This window comes from Symphodus melops, assembly GCF_947650265.1.
Source record: "Symphodus melops genome assembly, chromosome: 3".
Taxonomy (NCBI): domain Eukaryota; kingdom Metazoa; phylum Chordata; class Actinopteri; order Labriformes; family Labridae; genus Symphodus; species Symphodus melops.
The window spans coordinates 12,403,760-12,424,670 of record NC_136693.1 but is presented as its reverse complement, the minus strand read 5'-3'; the positions used below and the strand labels follow the sequence as shown (position 1 = coordinate 12,424,670).

General features: G+C 40.9%; 2 protein-coding genes across 2 annotated transcripts in view; one reads left to right on the top strand and one right to left on the bottom strand.

Moving 5' to 3' along the window:
* Positions 1 to 12,421, top strand: part of pde3b (phosphodiesterase 3B) — a 39,729-nt gene extending 27,308 nt beyond the window's left edge. The window contains exons 2-16 of the mRNA XM_079338882.1: positions 1,754 to 1,804; positions 2,361 to 2,609; positions 3,336 to 3,493; positions 4,425 to 4,525; positions 4,624 to 4,855; positions 4,946 to 5,037; positions 5,575 to 5,738; positions 5,860 to 5,994; positions 7,397 to 7,508; positions 7,710 to 7,823; positions 8,091 to 8,290; positions 10,273 to 10,476; positions 10,604 to 10,765; positions 11,034 to 11,295; positions 11,844 to 12,421. Coding sequence (XP_079195008.1) covers positions 1,754 to 1,804; positions 2,361 to 2,609; positions 3,336 to 3,493; positions 4,425 to 4,525; positions 4,624 to 4,855; positions 4,946 to 5,037; positions 5,575 to 5,738; positions 5,860 to 5,994; positions 7,397 to 7,508; positions 7,710 to 7,823; positions 8,091 to 8,290; positions 10,273 to 10,476; positions 10,604 to 10,765; positions 11,034 to 11,295; positions 11,844 to 12,061 — 2,454 coding nt within the window. The 3' untranslated portion in view covers positions 12,062 to 12,421. The remainder of the gene's footprint in view (positions 1 to 1,753; positions 1,805 to 2,360; positions 2,610 to 3,335; positions 3,494 to 4,424; positions 4,526 to 4,623; positions 4,856 to 4,945; positions 5,038 to 5,574; positions 5,739 to 5,859; positions 5,995 to 7,396; positions 7,509 to 7,709; positions 7,824 to 8,090; positions 8,291 to 10,272; positions 10,477 to 10,603; positions 10,766 to 11,033; positions 11,296 to 11,843) is intronic.
* A 3,072-nt stretch (positions 12,422 to 15,493) lies between these two features.
* cyp2r1 (cytochrome P450, family 2, subfamily R, polypeptide 1) lies at positions 15,494 to 19,223 on the bottom strand. The gene is made up of 5 exons (XM_079338881.1): positions 18,943 to 19,223; positions 18,236 to 18,377; positions 17,489 to 18,121; positions 17,011 to 17,340; positions 15,494 to 16,523 (listed from the first exon to the last, which is right to left on the bottom strand). The coding sequence occupies exons 1-5, from the start codon at positions 19,177 to 19,179 to the stop codon at positions 16,348 to 16,350; spliced, it is 1,518 nt and encodes a 505-aa protein (XP_079195007.1). The 5' UTR covers positions 19,180 to 19,223; the 3' UTR covers positions 15,494 to 16,347.
* Positions 19,224 to 20,911: the final 1,688 nt, after the last annotated feature.

The following is a 20,911-nucleotide window of genomic DNA, read 5'->3' as shown; positions in this document are numbered from 1 at the left end:
ATGTCACCGGATGTGTCGGGTCAGCAGGAAATTAAACTTTCCAATTGAAGACATTTTTATTTTAGTGGAATTAAACAAATACCAGGCTCACATCGCATGTTGTGTCGCCCTCTTTCTTTTTTTCTCTTTCCGTAATTCCTCATCCTTTCATCTCCCCCTACTTCACAGCATCCTCTGCTTCAGCTTTTCCTCATTCGTCTCTCTGTTTCTGCTCGTGTGAGCGAGTGAGTGCGCGCGTGCCTGCGTGTGTGCGTGCGTGTGTGCGTGTGTGTGTGTGTGTCGTAAACAAGCAGAAGGCCAAAGACTCTGTCCTCCGGCCGTCCTCCACCAGCCATCCTGTTGCCATGGTGTGTGGAGCATTGTTTGCTGGCCTCTATGTCGGGTTGCCATGGCAGGGCTTATTTGCCATATTAAATGTTTGGCAGCATTGTACAGATGCTGATGACAAACACCCAACATCCCACTTTGATCAATGAATCAGTTACTGATTAGAGAAGATAGGATTGGGTCACTGATCGAGTTAACAAAGTCAATTAGAGCTTTCATGTACTTTACATAGCACATGCTTTAAAGTAAGATATCTATGTATTAAACATGAAGATGTATTATGACATTAAAAGGTGGGACTGGAACATTTAGCCGTGATGCTTTTTACAAATGTTTTGTTTGCATTAAAAACAATCAAAGACAAGAAGAGTCGTGAAAGAAAATGAGGCCTTTGTAAATTTAAACATCTAATTTCAAGTTGTCTCCACCATGTGAAGTGAAACTGTTCAAACTAGATCAGTTACATTGTAGTGTCTCTCTTTTGTGGGCAGTAGTAGGATCAGAAGTTAAAGTTCTATAATCCAGGGTGTTTGTTTACGTTTATGCTGAGTCTGATAATGTTTGTGGAGCTGCATCTCAAAATGAGCTTCAATCCTGTGTCCCTCTCCCCCTTGTGTTCCAAAGTAGTAGTGCGCTGTGGCTCATCAAAATAAAGTATTACCAACCAAAGAGTTGACATGACCAGCAGCTGCATTTCTCCACGTGAGAAACGTGAAAGTAGTCTTAAAAAAGGATTTACAAGAAGTTAAATGTGAATGTCTGAAGAATATAAATCAGAATCCAGAATAACAATCAAGACTGTCCTATTAACCCTGTTTGTTGCTATCTTAATCAATTAATTTCTATTTGGATTAGGATTAGGTCATTTCAGGTTCAGCCAGTTAATGTTACACAACACCTCACACAACTTTGACTGTGCACTGGTGTAACGTGTGACAGCTCCTGTTTGGTTACCGACAGATAGCGTGGAAGTGCTGTCGATTGACGTAGTTGAGGCCTGATAAGATCTCATAGCTCCATTGTCGACGCAGCACGGTGGTTTTAGTGGTTTGCGTTTTCTTCATGTGCGCTCAGTGGAAGGCCTCTCTATCTGCTCTCTCTCTCTCTCTGTGCTGTGTGCATTTGCATACCCGTAGTAGACATCATGTGGTTCAGGAAAGACTTAATGTAAACTATTACTACACTGTGTGTTTTGATAACAGGCAGAATAGACTTGCAGTGGCTCTGTCCCCCTTGTTGCTGACCTGCCTGTGCCCTGCTGAAAAGTCATTAGGCAGTGTGCTGTAAGTGGAGCATAGGTCAAAGAGCGCCCCCCCTCCTGTGTAAATACATTAAGTAGTCACTGTTTAGCACGGTGAAACACACAATGTTGATGTTGCACTGACAGTTTGTGTGTCTCTCTTGTGTTTTTTTTTTTTTTTTCCAGATGATCCTATGGGACTGGGATCTGAAACACTGGTACAAACCCCAGTATCAGGTCAGTACAGTGTATATTTCTGCTCTTATATTTAAAGGTACACATTCAGGTAACACACAGATAATAGATAGTGGTCTCTATTGTCCACCCCAAGAGGCTGAGTATAAGCCTTGTGTGGTACATTCAGTTCTTTCCCTGTTATTTTTTTTGTTAGGCTAAAATACACATTGTGTAAAACCTGGCATACCATGACCTTGGCATTGTGGTCATGCCACATTTTTATCTCAGTCAGACATTCTTTGTCTTGTTTGAACTATTTCTGCAATCTATCAAAGAATTTAGCTCCCACACACCAAAAATCAGGATTTGTGCCCGTCAGGCACAGGCCGCAAAAAAAAAAAAAAAAATCTTTCCTCATGATTCTTACTCTTAGATAATAATGCTCTTCATAATAAGATTCATTCAGGGACATCCAAAAAGAAATGCAACATACTCAAGCCTGGAAGAACTCAACAACCACAACACAAACACCTGGATTCAGTTGGAGTTTGAATGAGTGCATTATCATACTGTCTCTTGTTGAAACTGCGGTCACAGTCACATTTGTGTTTGTCAGGGTGCCGTGACGGGCAACGGTGTCGATCTTTCAGTCATCAACGAGGCCAGAAACCTGGTGTCAGACCTGCTGATGGACTCGTCTCTGTCGCCGCACACCATCTCCTCTCTGCGCAGTATCTCCAGCCTCATGGGCACCTTTTCAGGCTCCTGCCGCCCCAGGGTCAACCCCTTCACCCCCTTCCCAGGTTTCTACCCCTGTGATGAGGTGGAGGACTCGCTAGAGAGGGGAGAGAGGAAAACCATTAAGGTTGGTATGAGCACTATTCCAGCATCAATCTTGTAATGAAATCAAAAGAGGTGCATGATAGGCCAGTTTGGTTGAATAGACTCAGTACCAAAAAAAGAACCACAGAAGGAACAACTCCGACTTTTACATTTCCCTCTCAGCAACTGTACTATACTTTTCTGTCTGCCCACAATGTCAGGCGTCATGCTATAGTTAGCAAATCAACCCCCAAAAAAATGTCCACCGTTTTCCAAGTCACCGGTCTATCAAGGTTCCCAGCACTTGACAGCAGGTTTGTTTATGGATGGGTAATGATGACTGAGTGGTGTATGACTGGTTTGTGCTTATCAGACACTGAAGTAAAGCAGCTTCTTAGAACTGACTTTAAATCTGCAGAAAGTTCTCACAGCGACAATCACTTTATCTATCTCGATAATTAGAGTGAAATAAACAGAACCAAACTACTTCAGATATTTGATTGGCCAGACGTCGTGCTGCTCTGTGACGTTGCATTGTGCTTTGGTTAAGATTTGGTTAAGTAAATCATACTGACAACAAAACACTGTTTCCATTTGCATCATTGTAATTTATAGGCTGTGTGTTTTTCATGCTCTAGTATTTTCCTTCCATACATGGATGTAGGTAAAAAAGCTTGTAACTTCTTGAAGTGATGAACTTGGACCTTTTAGGGGTTTTTTGGGGGTAAAACAAAAAAAAACAATATTTGAGATGTGTCTTTCCCCTCAGGGTTTGAGCAGCAGAAACAGCCTTCCTACCCCTCAACCCCGCCGGAGTTCCACCTCCTCCTCCTCCTCCTGCTCTGGACTCCCTCCTCTGGACTCTGCCTCTTCCCGCTGGGAACGCAACAGCAGCAAGAGAGCCCACCCTGACCTCAATTTATCCAGGTCTCAACACACACACACACACACACACACACACACAACTGTACACCAAGGATAATTTCATATTTATCTACAGATATGGTCTTCTACAGGCTGCTCAGCACGGTGCACAGTGAAAAAAAAGACAATTCTGATTTAGTTCTAAGTAAGCAGTAAGTCACCTTCCCAGTAAAACAGTCAAATAAATAAGAAAGGCTGCTTCTGTTTTTTCTCTCCTTATCGAGCTACACATCTGTATCATGATTTAATCTAAAGACAGATTATCTTCTTTTTAGCCTCGTGTCCCGGATGTTTTTTTCCACTAACATACATGAAATATACAATGATTGATTTAAAAAAAAAAAAAAACTTAACAAAAAACAATTTAATAAGGAAAAAAAGAGGTCATGAACATGACAATTTCTCCATAAGGGTGCATTTTTTTTATATTTTCAATGATGAACAAAATGTGCAGTTTACCAGCTTGGTTGGCAAACTTCAAAATGACCTGTAAGTCTTAGCAGTGAGAAAGCGAAAGTAGGATTTGTGGTCAAAGTGTTGTTTCCTTTCACAGTAAAAACAAACACTCTGCTTATTACACTGTCAAATAATGACTTTTGAAAAAAATCTGCAATGGCTGTGTTGATAGTTAATAAAGAAACCTTTTTAAATGCTTTAATTTACTTGCTTTGGAACTGTGTTGTAGTACCTTTATATATCCACACGGTGGCAGTAGAAGATTAGTCTAATAACATTTTTGATTCAACCAACCTCATATATCATATACCTCTTAATTCTTAAAGAGGTGTGGGAAGACTGATCTCACAGAAGATAAAGTTACCTTGTGGGCTCCTCTTTTTTTCAGAAGATAAAGCTAAATCTCTAACAATGAGAAAGCTTTCAAGGATCATTCTCTGTATCTGAGTTTTATTTGTGTATCTGTTTTGTACTTCAGCCAAGGTCTGTCTAATGGGCCAAATGCAAACCTGCTCACCATTCCCAAGCAGAGGTCTTCCTCTGTCACCCTCACCTACCATGCAGGTCCCAGGAGAGCCGGTGAGACATAACCGCAGCATTCAACAAAAAGAATTTATTTCTCATGTTGTTTCTGACTCTCATTTGATTCCGTTCTTTACTCCCTGCCTCCTCTTCAGGTACGTCTCCAAGCCTGAGCCCTGTCGCCTCCCCACTCCACGGTCCACTTGCAGTGGGTGCAGGATCTTCATCGTCTCTCGTCATGCGATCACCTGTAGAGTTTCCAGACACGGCAGACTTCCTGACCAAACCAAGTGTCAACCTGAACCTGCACAAGCCTTTGGGCTACACCCTCAGCTCACCTGATTTCCAACAGTCCTTCCGTAGCTCGGCCTTGCCTCTCTGCACCAGGTGACACCTCTCTTTGTGGTAGCAATCATAATGATTAAACAATGCACTGCTTTTGAATCAAAGTGTGATTGTAATCTCTATCTATTCCAGCTGTGGCCGTCAGATGCTAAAGGGGGTTTCCAGTGGTGATACAGGGGACGCTTATCAACCATTCTCCAGTGAGGTTCAGCGCAGACGCTCAGGTACAGAATCATTGCATTTAGGGAAAATTTTAATGACTGGCGGTGTTGGTGAAAAATTTTGAATGGTGCTGTAATGTTGGGGTTTGAAGGAGAATCATATCTATTAGCAGTTTTAGGGAGTTCGTGCTGCCCTCTGCTGGACTCAAACAATAATACAAGTTGAAGCAAAGCAACGCAGACAAGTGGACTGAACATTACACGCCTTTTCTCTCTACCTTATTATATTCTTATTTTCAACTTTTTTTCAGTTTCTCAACTTCAATTATAATTGTTATTATTATTTTTAAATGAACCTTGTACAACTCGAAAAAACAAGCATCACTTGTGACTATAGTAACTGCATGAGGTAATGAAATTAATTAGAGCCATTTTTAATAACATGACTCTTTTTCTGATGATTTACTTCAAAAGCAGGAAATACAGTTGCATGACGATGCCCTGCAAATCAAGAAATACACTGGATGTGTGTGTGTGTGTGTGTGTGTGTGTGTCTCAATATGCTCATGGACATCTTTTCACTTTTGTTTGAATATGCAGCAGGAGAAGGGCTGGAATACACAGGAGAGCCTCTGATCAGAGAGGAGAGCGTGGAGGCGGACATCTCTGTGGATGGGACACCAGACGCTGCAGGGAACCAGGGGCAGGCAAAGGAGGAGAAGGAGAAGAGCCCAAGCAAAGAGCAGCAGACTCAGGAATCACAGGTCTGCTTCAAATTACAATGTGAAAATCTGCTCCATGTTGTTATGCTGGATAATCGTTGATTATCATTTTCAGAGCATTCTTTTTGATCTGTGCTACTTGTGCATTTCTGATTGTGTGCAGGGTGAGCAGGAGTTCAGACTAGATCCGATGCTGGAAGACCACAAGGCTGTCATGGAGAGGATGAACACGTGGAACTTCCAGATCTTTGACCTGGTGGACAGAACAGGAGGGAAGACAGGAAGGATACTCAGCTATGTAAGAACAACCAACAACCAACCGTCTCCTTTGACTCTGCTGATGTGTTTCAATTAGTCTGTAAGCTCCTGATAAAAAGTCGGATGTCATGATCATTCCAGCCTTGGGGCCTCTTGATGAAAATATAATATGCTATCTAAGTTCTCGTTTGTTTCAAAAAAATAAAGAATAGGTATGAACAGTGTAAGTTGTTGTAAAAAAAACAAACATCAGAGGTCACATTTATGAACATTGTATATGCACGAAATGGGGCCTGAAACTGGCGTACGCCATTTCACATGGAGAGTTTGTGATCTATAAAAACAAACCTGACAGTGAAATGTGTGTGCCAGTGACCCGGGCTTACATACATTTTGGAGGCAAGGGAAATTGCCGACACAGATGGCGAGGTGATGAATTGTTGCCAGAATGTATACTGAGGTCTCTCGCAATATTAATTTTAATGAATATGAAACTTTACTGACAGATCCACATCATCATAATCATTAAAACGGACAGCTTCATTTAATATGTGCACATGAAGTAAGCTTTTTACCATAAGTTACTTTCAATATGAAAAGTGACCAAATAAATAGTCTGCCACATATTTCTTCAGCGCTATCTCACTTTCATTCACCCGGAGTGCAGAGGAATGTCGACTAACATAATCACTGGTGAAGAGATCCGAAATAGACTCACACAAAAACGAGCAATGATCCTTAGGCCTATTTAGTCACAGTTTGCCACAATGAAATGTGGCCAACGTTGTTGTTCATTGGTCAAACTTCAGATAAATAATATGTTAAAGTGAGGCGAACTGCTTACTTCCAGTTGTCGTCGTGATCCAGCGCTGGAAACCTTCGCAAGCTCGTTTGAATGCATTTTCATTCATGAGGAGCTTTGCGTTGACAGTTAAAGGTTGAATGTGGGCGTGTAGAATGTGAAAGCTCATCCATGTGTGCACTTTTCCAGGAGGATCGGGATTTATGAAGGGAAAATTGTGTGCAAGCACTGTTTTATGAATCTGAATTATTTTGGCCGCACGCCATTTTGGCCCCCCTGGACTCTACGCACTGTTTTATAAACGAGACCCCAGTTTCACAAAGAGTTTCGAGTAAGACGTGTTCATAATAAGTGTAGAGGCACAGATTTACAGGATCGGATGAAACAGATAGGGTTCATCATAAAAAAACTGTAACTTTAAATTAAGTTGAGTACGGTATTTGTTTTTGACTATATTCATAATAATCTCTTCCCTTTATATAAATCTCAGTATTTTAACACAAAGGGACTTCCTTGTTGGAAAATAATGCTGAAAGTCTTTTTAATGTTAATTAATTGTTTTAATGTTGTTCATGTGAGTGATGACGCTGGTTGGTGTTCTGATTTGTTCTGCTTTAAAAGCTGGCTTGTGTTTCCTCAGGTGACATACACGCTTTTCCAGGACACATGTCTGTTTGAGATTTTCAAGATCCCAGTGAGGGAGTTCATGACATACTTCTGTGCTCTGGAAAATGGCTACAGGGACATTCCCTGTGAGTGTTTTGCCTCATATTATATCATGTTATAGTTTATAAGTAGCACTTATATGAGTGTGGATGTGTTTTCAAAGACGTTTTTATCGAGGAGTTACTGTGTGGCTAAGGATAGATTTTTAGCAATGTATCTCTTCACAAATGGTTGCTGGTGTACGCAGCAAAATAGACTAATTTAACGTATGATTGATTTTTACACAGATCATAATCGAGTCCATGCTACTGATGTGCTCCACGCTGTCTGGTACCTGACCACTCGACCAATCCCTGGGTTCCAGCAGATTCATAGTGAGCATGTGACTGGAAGTGATACAGGTGGGATGCTATTCGCAAAGTATGTTTTCTGATTTATATGACTTCATGTTTTCCTCCTGAGAATCAAATTCTACATAACTGGAATATCTGAAAGACAGAATCTCGCTTCTTACTCGGTTAATGTGAAATAAATGTGTTGGTTTTAAGCCTGTGAGAAAATGGAGGCACACCTATTTAATGAGTGTTGGACCAATCATTCTATAAGCATCCTTCATGGTGCAGACATGATCTTATTTTATCGCTGTGATCCATCTTGTCTTGTTGTAGACTCAGACAGTGGGATTTCTCCAGGCAGGATATCCTACGCATCCTCCAAAAGCTCATCGATTTCTGATGACAGCTACGGCTGCCTGGCCTGGAACATACCCGCCCTCGAGTTGATGGCCCTTTATGTAGCAGCCGCAATGCACGACTATGATCATCCCGGTCGCACCAATGCCTTTCTAGTAGCCACTAACGCACCTCAGGTACGATACAGTGTCTAATGCTTTTCACTTCAACTTGTTTAAGCTCATGAACACAATCATTTAAGATATTTGGTCATCACTGTGCAGGTTTATAGAAAGGACTCTGTAGGACAACTGTCGTACGAAGAGATAGCTTATATGCATAAGTAGACGTGAGATTATTTTTGAACTGTTTCTGGGACCCTTCCTGTCAGGATACATATCCAGTAAGTTGATAACATCGCGAACGTATGCCGTGGGCCCTGCGTACACACGGCCAGTGACTTGAGGGCTCTCACATGTTTACTTTGCTTTCAATCATTTCTAATTTATCTTTTTTTTATGGTTCAGGTCATTATTTTTATTGTGCTTTGTAACCTTGCTCTTTCCTGACCAACAGAGTAAGGGCAAATATATCATCATTGTTTTTTGCCCCAGAGACGATTCCTTCATAATAAAAACACACCGTCTTTCTGAACCTGGAGACACTTAAACAAGTTTGTGATGACTGCCTCGCTAAACGGACAGCGCACACGCTGTAACTGTGTCCACACAGAACGGTTGTCATCGCTGATGATGGCAATATATAACCTATGGCTCCACATTGTTTCATGATGCTTTATAATTTTGTATTTAGCTTAGAGATGATTCTAAATCTGAAAGACCCAGTTTTACATTTAAAGAAATGATTTCATGTCCCTGATGATTTAAATGTTCTATATTCTGATAAAGAAGTTTAAACTTTAGTCGAAGGTGTAATATACTGGTTTATCGGATCTTTTTCTCACTCTATTTTTACCAACAACTGCAGGCAGCTAGCTGGAAACATAGACATGCTTTCTATTCTCTAGCGGTGAAGCTCACTGCAGCACTGCTCTTGGTGGCTGTAGGTCTGCTCGAAAACTTTTAACATAGGCACCCAGAAGACACGCTCGATGCTCCATGAGTGGCATCTGCTACTCAGGCTGTCAGTGTGAACCTGGTGTCAGTGGTCCCAGACGGGTGCTACATATGTGGACTGAGACACCCGGACCTTTCACCACTTCAAGTTATCCACACATAGACCCGCAGAAACATGAGCTTCATGTTTTCTTTTTTCATGGAATTTTTACATTTTATTTTGACAAACCTGTGAAGGACTCTCCCCCTTCACGTTTTATGTGTCCATCTAAAAACATTTTACATATTAAAAGCATATTACCACTGATATCTCACAGATATCAGACAGATTTAACTGTCGACTCAACATTTTCCTTCCATTACTTTTCAATACATCGCTCACGCTAAGATAGGCTATACATATCACTTTTTAATTTCATCGTCATGAGTCATTTATAAAGATTCTTCTAAAGGCTGTATGTTATGTGGCAGCTGCAGATAGGCAGAAATGGTGAGGAGAGAGTGGACGATGACGAGCTCCAAATGTTGTCAGGACGGGGAGTTGAAGTCGCAACCAGAGCCACGAGGACAGTGGCCATTATTTAAGGGTGGCGTGCGCTACCGACTGAGCTAAACTAGCGACTCCCATAATATGTGATTTCTACCCACTGTCACATGACCAGTTTATCCCATGGTCAGTTCCAGAGGGGTGGTGAAAAGGTAAACCACTCGCCCCAAAGTAAATATTGTTTTTTCACAACATGACCAGTGATAGCACTCACTCTGTCTGGGTTTTGTCCCATTCCCAGGAAATTGGTTAAAAGAAAGGAGAGGGAACCCTGAACCTATTGATTTCTCATGATGTTGATACCACCAGGCCCGTAAAGTGGATCATTTAAGCCTTTCTTGGTATCTAATGTGTCCCTGTAACTGCTTTTAACCCTGTTCTCCTTCAGCTATACTAGGTTATGAAAGAAGACTAACGGGCTCGGCAAATTCCCTCAAGTCCTTTTTATTTCATTTATTGAGAGCTTTGTTTCTAGTTTTTAATTAATTCAAAGTCGCATTATGTCAGAAAATGTAATATTGACATTACAATGTTCTGATTTTCTTCTGCACTGTAGGCAGTACTGTACAACGACAGGTCGGTGCTGGAGAACCACCACGCTGCGTCCGCTTGGAGCCTCTACTTGTCCCGGCCGGAGTTTAACTTCCTGGTCAACCTTGACCACGTGGAGTTCAAGCGTTTTCGCTTCCTTGTCATCGAGGCCATACTGGCCACAGACCTCAAGAAGCACTTTGACTTCCTGGCTGAGTTCAATGCTAAGGTCTGACATGGTGAAATCCTAACAGTTTGTGCGCTAATTTCTCGTAGCAGTGCTAAGCAAAAGAAAAAGGATGCAGGATACAACAGCTGACCAGTTGTGTAAAACATTGAACTTTGTTTGTTAACAGGTGAATGATGTGAACAGTCCAGGAATTGATTGGACCAATGAGAACGACAGACTGCTGGTGTGCCAAGTCTGTATCAAGCTGGCAGACATCAATGGACCAGCCAAAGTTCGCGACCTGCACCTCAAGTGGACAGAAGGCATCGTTAATGAGTTTTATGAGCAGGTAGAGACTGCAGCCATTTATCTCTACATTCCATTAAACTTGACCTTTTAGTATGACTTCAGCGAATAGAAATACTTTACATGAGAGCATTTCCTCTTTTTTGTACCTCAAAGAACTCCTTATCTAAACGTCAAGGTCCACATGAAACAAACTCCGAAATATACCCAAAAAAAAAGAAAACAGAGATTTCTGCTGTGTTCATGTAGTCTGAGTCACAGCTCCTTACTAAATAGTTGTGTCTATTTTAATCTTGTTTCTATCTCTTTAGGGAGATGAGGAAGCTCAGTTGGGATTACCCATCAGCCCCTTCATGGATCGCTCATCCCCGCAGCTGGCAAAGCTACAGGAATCCTTCATCACTCATATCGTAGGACCACTTTGTAACTCATATGATGCTGCTGGACTTCTGCCTGGCCACTGGATTAATGAAGAAGGATCAGATGATGATGACGAGGAGGGACAGGTGGACTCAGATGACACAGAGGAAGATGAAGATGAGGATGATGAAATGGAAGATGAGCTGGCACCAAGTAAGACACCAACAGCTCATCCCTGTAAAGTGTACCGTCCCATGACCTGATTCCTCTTTTCCAAAACTTTAGTTTATAGCAAAAAAAATATAGATTAAAGCTGCTACTTTAACTGCTGTTTGAGAGCAGCAAAAGAGATCAGTGCGCTGCTGCGTGTGAGTGTCAAAGTTAAATTTAAAGTAAGGACGATATAAATTGGAAGAAACACAAAAAATATATATTTGCTAGCGTTAACTTAGCTTGTTTCTCGATACTAAGCTTATGTTTTAAGATTGAGATTAATTCTGTGCCACACAAAAACACACACACACACATTGTAATTATGTCACTACCATATAGGACGTATTGTAATAGCCTACAGCTGTTTGAGTACAATATACACTTTATTAAAAGTGTTTATTATATAATAAGGGCTGCTTGGGCTGTTCAATGTTCAAGTCTAGCTATCAGGATCTTTACTTGTAAGGAATAAACAGTAACATATGATCACACTTCCCATGTTCTATCTAGATTTTCTGAAACATGCCTTTGTCTTTTCCCTATTGCAGAAAGGAGGAAGAAGCGCCGCAGGTTGTTCTGCAGTATCATGCAGCACCTGACAGAGAACCACAAGGTGTGGAAGAAGACCATCGAGGAGGAGGAGAAGAGCAGCAAAGAGCTTGGCAAGCAGCAGCAGGCAGACAGCCTGCCGGCCAGCCTGCCCACCTCTCCGTCAGACGACATCCAGGTGATCCAGGAGGAGGAGGAGGGAGAGGAGCGGCAGTAGCAAATGGACGAAGGAAAGAGCAGAGATGAGTGAAAAAGAAGAGGAGAGGCAGTATGCAGACACGTGTCCCCTCAAAAACCTGCCTTTAGACAACAACAACAAAAACAGAAATTGCATACAGTTGACGAATGCACATAAAATACAGTTTGGTCCCTCTTTCTATCTCTCTCAAAGACACACACACGAACATTAAAAAGATTCACTGTGCAGACACTCAGATGCTTTCGCAGTCACATTGTTTTTTTGAGAAACAAAAAGGCCTTACTACTGTGAGCGGATCCTTGCTGCATCAGTGGGAGCCCAACTCCTATGCACTTTTACGCCGTGGAGAATCGAGTGCACGCAGTCCCAAAAAAAAAACGGGGGGGGGGGGACGGGGGGGGACGGGGGAAGCACCAGAACTGAGAAGATACGGTGCAGAAGTAGATTGTGGACGGGGTCCGACATTTACGTGCCCTCCAAGGTGACCTGGCTGTGATGCTGCCTTGAATGCAAAGCGCTTACACCTCCCTTAGGTACAAAACGATTCTATTTAAAAACGAGAGGTAGAGGAAAAATGAATGAAGCAAGCAACATGAAGTGATTGATACCCTTTACCAAAGTGAACAGTTCAAACATGGGAAGACAAGAGACTGAGACTGTTTCAGTCTTAATGTCAGGTATATTTTTGGATTATATATACACACATATGTATATCAATTGTGCCTGTCTGAACCTTAACTGAGTCTATATAGGTCCAGAGCCTAGGCTTGTGTAGTTCTCTCTCCTTGCTGGTGACACAAAACACTGTATAAGACTCAGTCACAGAGACATTATTGATATGTTGACTGATAGATAGCATTATATTTGCATCATTTTTGATGCTTTTACTCATGTGTACCACCCTTTTTCCTTTCCTTTAACTCCCCTCGCTTCATTTTATTGAGTGTGTGAATAATTTTGGGGCAGAAATGTGATAGAGAAAATGAGTATGGAGAAAGAGAGCACATTTTTTTTAATTATTTCAGTGTGTAATTTGTGTGTATGTATATGTGTCCTTTCAGTAATGGTTGGCTTCTAATAAGCAAAAAATGTCCTCTGGTGTTTAACATGTTTAATTCAGATCAGGAGTGCTGTTCCAATGAATGGATTCTTCATTTTCCTCCTTTTTTTTTCGAAGTATTTTTTTTAAGGTTACTCAGGATATCACACAGAGTTGAATAATTAATTTTTGCAAGATTTTATGTCAATATATAATACACATAAAAAGAAAATTCAAATCTGAGTGACTGAAGCAGTTTGTAATCTCTCGATGAACAACGTGACTACAATCAAAAATTCAAATAATTGAAATCCTTTGTGACAGAGGATCTTATAGTATGTGTCGTTTCGTGGCCATTCAGACACTGTTTGCATAACCTTTCTACAACCTCACTGGAGAAAAGCCTCTATTGATTGTCAGCAGACTGCAAACGTTGCTTCTGCAGCAACTCATTGTACACGTTTGCAGTTCTTCAACAGGACATGAAGTAACTTTTTAACAAACAGTACTTTGTCTACTCTGACAGCAGACAACCATTGATTTTTAGACACATTTAAAGCTCACCCCTTTTTTTTTTTCCTCTTTTTTTTTTTTTTTTATGCCAAACCCATACCTCGGCCAGTTTGTAAAGAAGGGATCCAGGGTTTCATTTCACTTTGGTTTTGTTTGTATATTATGATGTGCCACAAGGCAGGTTAAAAAAACTACTACTTCTATTTTTGTCTCCAAAAACTCTTGGCATTCCACTAGAATAAGATGGGTTTTTTTTAAAGGGAAGCTGAGTTGTTGCCTAGCTCTTTAATCACCTTATCAGAAAAATCTGGAGTTATATTTAAAAAACAATCAATAGATACAGGTGTGCACATTTTAATACCAAACAAGTGTTTAGCCGCTGTACAAAAGAGTATGTGCATATGAATATATATTTTTTAAATAATTAAATGAATGCATCTTTTTTCTACACGCAGCTGACATATTGTACATTGAGATCCTGTAATAACTGTTGTGTTTGCAGAGTTTTTACCTACTTCTATTTACAGGTGTAGAAATGTGGGGTTTGGTGTTTTTGATTTAAGTTTTCCACTTGGTTTCAGCATCTCCTTGTTCTGTATCATAACCACTCTTGTATTCTTCATTCTCGCTCTTTATCACTGTTGTCTCATTCGAACCCAACTAGTGCCAAACTTTACCTGCATACAGTGATCTCTGGGCTATGATATGCTGATAGGCTAACTTTTCTCTGGGCTCCAGTACTGTTCATGCAAAGAGAAACACCTTTGGGTCAAATACTCCACCAGGCTCAAAGTGGCAGCGACCTTTGGAGAGAGTCAGAGTTGGATTCAGGTCAGAGCCATGTACATTCTGACAGCTCCGTCGTTAGTTTTTTTTTTTTGTTTGTTTGTTTTTTCACGTGGACCCATGCTGGATCATAAAACCTTGGTAGGTCCCGACCCGACATATTCTGGCTCGTTAAGTTGTAAAAGTCTGTTGGCTTGTCACTGTGCTGTCTTTCAAACCACAGTGTTCTCTGATGATTGTGCCATAAATAAATCTATGAATGGTTGTTACCCTTATGTAGCATCAATATACGTACATTTGTCTGATGTAACCATTCACCCTTATCTATGTTGTGGGGGCATCAGATTTTTTGTGTTTATTTATAGCTGTCATAAAACACCATTCCTAAAGTATGACAACTTCTCATTGATTTTTATTGGTGTGTCTGTCTGTGAAAAATCGCAATATCGTTATATAACACTGCCTTTTTTTCTAATCCATGCCAGCCCAAATAAACAGAGAGTAACCTTCTAACTACAGACAACTATTGTAAACCTTTAAATGCCATTTCACTTCCAGTCCTGATTAGACCTCTGTTTTTTAAAGTTTGTGTGATTGATACCTCCTTCACTCTATATGTTGTTGTACTTTTTAGGGGTTTAAATCTTACTCTGATCGACTGTATAGGGCATGTGTGTTTGCCCACCTAACTTCATTCTGAGCAGAGGTTTAACTGAAGCGCAGAGCCTTTAAATCTGCTGTTCTAAACCATTTTGTTATGTGCTCTTAAACACGTGTTTTCGTTGTCAAAAATCTCACCTTGACTCAAGAGTTCTTAAAAACATGTCTAGCATGTAACGGCTGACACACAAAGTTGGCAACTTGTATGCTGCAGTAGTGGAGCATACAGTTAGCAAAGAGCCATACATTTCTCCCCCAGGAGTTGGTGGAGAAGAAAACAAAATCAAAAACGCAGTTAAGATAGCCTAAACCCCAATTGTACAGTATTTCTCTGCTGAGTGGAAACATAAGGAGGAATGTAAACTTAGTGAAATAATCTGGGTGGTAAATGTCAGATTTCTGTACAATTCAGAATCTGCTTTAATCTGTTAGCAGATAAAAAAGACAATGTGTTTCCAAAATCTTAAGAAATACTTTATGAATACACAAAAACCATTACAGTACAGTATTTTTAACCCTTTAAAAAAAGGACAAACACACATCAACATCAAACACAAATGTACTGTGTTAGTACTGATAAGCACCATTTAGCAGAAACCAGTGTTGCAAAGTCAGTTTCTAGAAATCGAGGAGGGGGTGCATATGCCGTCCAAGAGATAGGGTTTCCATCAAGTGCTATACCTGGAGAAGGGGTCAGAGTCAGTCCAGGTGACGTAAATCTTGGCCCGTATCCAGCTTTGATACATAGTGTTCAGAACTTTCTTGGAAAGTCTGTTAGTCCCGTTTCGACTCACACGTACAAATCCGTGGTGTCATCTGTCTGACCTGAAGCTGTCCTGAGAAGGCAGAGCTTTGAACCATCATGGATGTACTTACTATCAATCATTGACACAACTAACCAGTCGCTACAGCACCAAGGTTCATAGACATTTCATTTTCTGGGCTCAGAGTAACTTTTAAGAACTAAATCAATAGCATACTCATGTTTCCAGGGTGTACTTACAGCACAGTCTTATCACCTCTCCTGATGCTTAAAAGTATTGTGCAAAAGTACTCAGTAAAGGAAATTAACACTAATTGATTAACAATGTAAAGAGCTACTTTTTTCGTTGGAAGTCCTGGAGAAACCGTAGCACACCAGAACTGGACGCTGCAGTCCAGAGTGACACAGTTGTATGCACATGTATCCTGTGGTTGCATTTCTGTGCAAAATATTATAGTTCTGGCTTGAACAGCTGAACATGCTGAGATGAATTCATGTTTGCTACTTAGAATAAGGAGTGTGTCCTGAACTTGGACTTGTGTGCTACCTGCGGATGGCACAGATAGAGTACGGTTTAGGCTGCAAGGTCATGCCAAGTTTGGGAGTGACAGTAGGAACAGTTCCTGGAGGGAACTGGAGATGAAACCTCTGCAACAAAGTGGTGAAAAAGAGGAACATCTCCATCCTGGCCAGCTGTTCACCCAGACACTGACGCCTCCCTGAAAAAAAAAGACAATTCTTTGAATTAGACACCTACACACACACACACACACACACACCAAACAGCCATAACATCAGGCTAATGTATTTAAGTCCTCAGAAGTGCAAGCCAACACACGCTACACTACATATGAGAAATTGGTTTGACTGAGGTTGTGGGTGCTGCAGATTTAAATGATGTATAAGAAACAAGAACCTCTTATAACATAGCTCTCGAGGGAACTTGACCAAAACAACGTACTGCAGCAAAGGCTTAGACATTTAGCATATCTCTGAAAGTTATTATTTTGAGCTTGGGGATTTTTAGATAATACTGCTCTCATGGACAATCAACTGTGTTAAATGTCCAAAATGGCCTTGAATATTTGTCTATCTCGATATTAAAAATGATGGTTAGAAATGTTTTTTGGAAACTGTCACTCACAGGCTCAATAGTTGAAAGAGTGTTTGCTGTAGAGAATTTGACAGAAAGGTACAGCGACTAACCTACTGAGAATGGTAAGAAGGCCTCACGCCTCACAAAGTGCCCGTTGTTATCCAGGAACCTCTGTGGTAAGAAGACACCTGGATCTGTCCAGTACTTCTCATCAAAGTGCACAGAGTACAGGTTCGTAATCACCATGGTGCCTTTGGGTATTGTGTATCCGTTTACTTTAGCATCCTGAGAGGTTGCGCGGAAAATACCGAGAGGTACAATGTTGCAGAAGCGAAGGACCTCGTGCAAAACTGCCTCCACGTACGGCATCTTCTGCTTGTCCTCTAAGGTGGGTGCCCTCCCATTGGCCAGCACGCTGTCAATCTCCCGATGCACCCTCTCTTTTGAGAAAAAAACAGACAGTATTCATGTGTAGCATTACAAAATCTTTACATGTATGTAGCAACCTGATGCATATTAACTTTTTGTCATGGTCACATTAGAGGTAGAATGTTCACATTGCAGGAAAATGCTCCCACTTAAACTGACCTTGTATATTGGGGTAAAGGGCCATATATAGCATGGCCCAACGCAGAGTGTTAGTCGTGGTCTCTGTGCCAGCTATAATGAGCTCCCCCACTGAATAGATGAGGTTCTCATAGGAGAAGGAGCAACTGGGGTCACCTACGTTCTGCTCCAAATCATCCAAATAGGCATCGACATAGTGGCGAGGCACATGTGGTACCCTGCCCTGAGAAAAGCCGTTGATGACCTCGTGTAAGAAGTCATACACCTCAGCAGCATTGCGGAACAGCTTCTGGTGCTTCCCAAAAGGTACATACTCAATCCAAGGGAATGCATTGTATAGAAGGGCCCAGCCACTAACAGCTAGCTCCACGTTCTCACTGAATATCTCAATCATGTGCTGGAAGTTGCGGTCGTCATAAGTGAAACGCTGTCCAAAAATGATCAGGTTGGTGATGTTTGACACAGCGTTGGTCACTAGGTGCTTTGGATTGAAGGGCTTTCCCTTGTGTTCGTCAATGGCATCGACGAAGAACATGCACTCCTCAGAGATCTTCCTCTCAAATTGTCTCTGGCCACTGCCAAAGTATCGGAAAGAGTTGCAAGCCAGTTTACGGTGTTCTATCCAGCCTTTGCCATATTTACAATTAAGAAGTCCTTTAAGGAGAAAGAGAAAAAGGAGTCAAATGAATTTGCATTTCAACTGAAGCTCCATTTAAGACACTGGTGGAAAAAAAAAGTGTGAATGGTAATCTTATTACATCATCTTACCACCCATTTTTGTCATTTTCTTGAACAAAGGCAGTGATGGGCGATCAGCAAACACCTCACTCTGATGGTAAAGGCATTCCCTCACACAGTCATATCCATTTAATACCACAGTCAAGATGCCTCCAAGGTCTATACTGAAAATCTGAAAGATACAGAACAGATGAGCTCTGTTCTGCTTCTTAACATGTTTAACATGAACATTTTTGCAAATTAAAACCTGTCAAAGAATATTTACATGTGCAACCAAATGGCATTTCTTGTGACTTCTTATTTTGGGCAGAAAACTAAAGATGAGCTCACAGTATGAGAAGATGAACCACACACTGATCTCTGTAAGATGTAGCTTTGCACCTAAATTGGGTTAAACTTAAAAAAAAAAGAAAAAAAAAAAAGACTTTAATGTTTTGCCAGAAGAAGAAAAAAAGTGTGCGCTCTTCAGTGTTTTTCAGAGGACACTTACATTTTCTTAAGCCACACAATTGTCCAGCTATTCCACTCCAAGCAAATTCTTCACACTGCCAAATGCTAGGGCGAGTCTCTTTTGTTCGTTTCATAACTTTTTCCCAGTGGGTGTGAGTGTGTCCTTGTGTGTGAAGCGAGAGTCTAACACTCTTGCGCATGGTGATGCCTTCTTTCACAGTCCGCAGAGCACTCGCTTAGAAAAAGTACATCAGTTATAAATAGGCTTTAGGCTGCGTGTGAGTTACCTGTCCATGAACTTCACTCTGCTTCTTGAGGAATACGTGCGGCTCGGTGGCCAGAGACATAATGTTTCCTATCACAGGGATGGGTGATGGACCAGGAGGAAAGCCCGGAGGTCTTCTCTGCTTGACGAGCTGGCGAACCAGCAGGAAGGCGAGCAGGGCGAAAGTCAAGCAGACCACACCGAGCAGAGCCTGCGCGCAGGACACCGGCATCAGAGACGGAGTTTTAATATAAGCCATCTTTTCAAAACCCGGTTCTTTGCTGCTCAACTTCCCCTGCTTACTTCGGCTTCTTCTCAGAGTGACTGAAGCACATATGTATCATCTTGCACATTTCTATCCCCCGCCTCTAAGGCGAAGATTGGCCAGAAAGTCAGAGTCAGCTGTTGGTGAACTTTGTTCGGCTCTTGATCAATTATCCGGATCTTTTAGTAAGTTACTGGATTAGGATTTTCGCTCTTTTTGATCCACCATGGGTGCAATAAAGCATGTAACAATTTTTAGTTAATCAAAAGGTGTAAAATGCTAACTAGTTTTAGTTGTAAAGATTCCTTTAAAATATCGTTTTGCTCCCACAAACTTGCAGTCAAGCACGGGAATGCATGTGTACAGAAAGTGTTTAACATCAATCATTCAATTATGTTTCTAAAAATAAGCTAAATAGAGTAGGGGAGACTGGGTTCAGCTGAACCAATAGCCCCTTGAACAATTCATTGTTTTGAGAACACCTCTGTCTGAATAAAAAACAGATTGGATGGTTATTTCCTGATATGAAGAAATATAAAAAGATGTAGACAAAAAAAGATAGATAGATAGATAGATAGATAGATAGATAGATAGATAGATAGATAGATAGATAGATAGATAGATAGATAGATAGATAGATAGATAGATACAAGTTTTAAAAAAGCCAACTTTTTATCCAAATGTTGCCCATATTTCTTATGAAGCTGGCTTTAAAGCAAATGGATGGACTCTCAACAAAGTTCATGGATAAAAGTGTGAAATACTGTTCATATAGGCAACTCAGATTCATGGCTACACATGCCATTTCATCTCGTGGTAAATGTTTTGCATAAGCCTTAGGTTTGAGTTCAACAAGTTTTCTTAGGAAGCAGATCAAGGTTAAATGGAATTAAAGTTGGTATGCACAATACAATGCATGCATCAGAACCTAATTAGTTTTGAATGAGGGGGGAGGGGGACAGATTGAAATAGGATAAGAAGGAAAAAAAACAACGACTTCTGAGAAGGTCAGCAAAGTCCTTAACTTACAGACTTTCAACAGCCTGCACCCGACACATCTGGGAGCGAAGGCTGTATTCGCTGTGGCAGAAACATTTGTATTCTTTCTGGTTCAAACTGATTTCAATTCACACTCATTTTTTTTTCGGCCAATTACAATAGTAAAATCATATGGAGCAGAAATCAGAATGATGGACAGTTTAAGGGGTACAACGCAGTGCAGGCATTTTAGAGACAATCTGCTTACATAATAGTGTTTGATAAATTGGGTGGTAGTTCACCAGTTTGAGTAACTGTTTAGTGGTCGCCTCGATATCAAGTCAAGCCAAATGCCTCTGTAATATGTCGAACTATAAGCTACAAAAATGTGAATTTGGGACCAACTTCCCTGTCGTGCAGCCTACTGTGATGTGTCATGTTTCATTTCCCTGATAGGTTCAAGCAAACAAGCTATATAAGAAACATTATAGAACCATTTGTATTTCGGTGTGGCTATGCCCAGCTAGCAATTCAGACTGCTGACCAAAAAGCAGCATGTTAGCTCACTTTTTTTGATAATTTTGTTGTGATGCAAACTCTGTACTGGTTGTTATGTTATTACCAACCATATTGATCATTGTCTTAACCTTGCTTAAAGATTTAGTTGTTACATGTTATTTTGAAAGCTGAGACAGAGATAGAAAAGGGAAGAGTAAATTAAATCAGTTAATCAATTCAATATACAGTA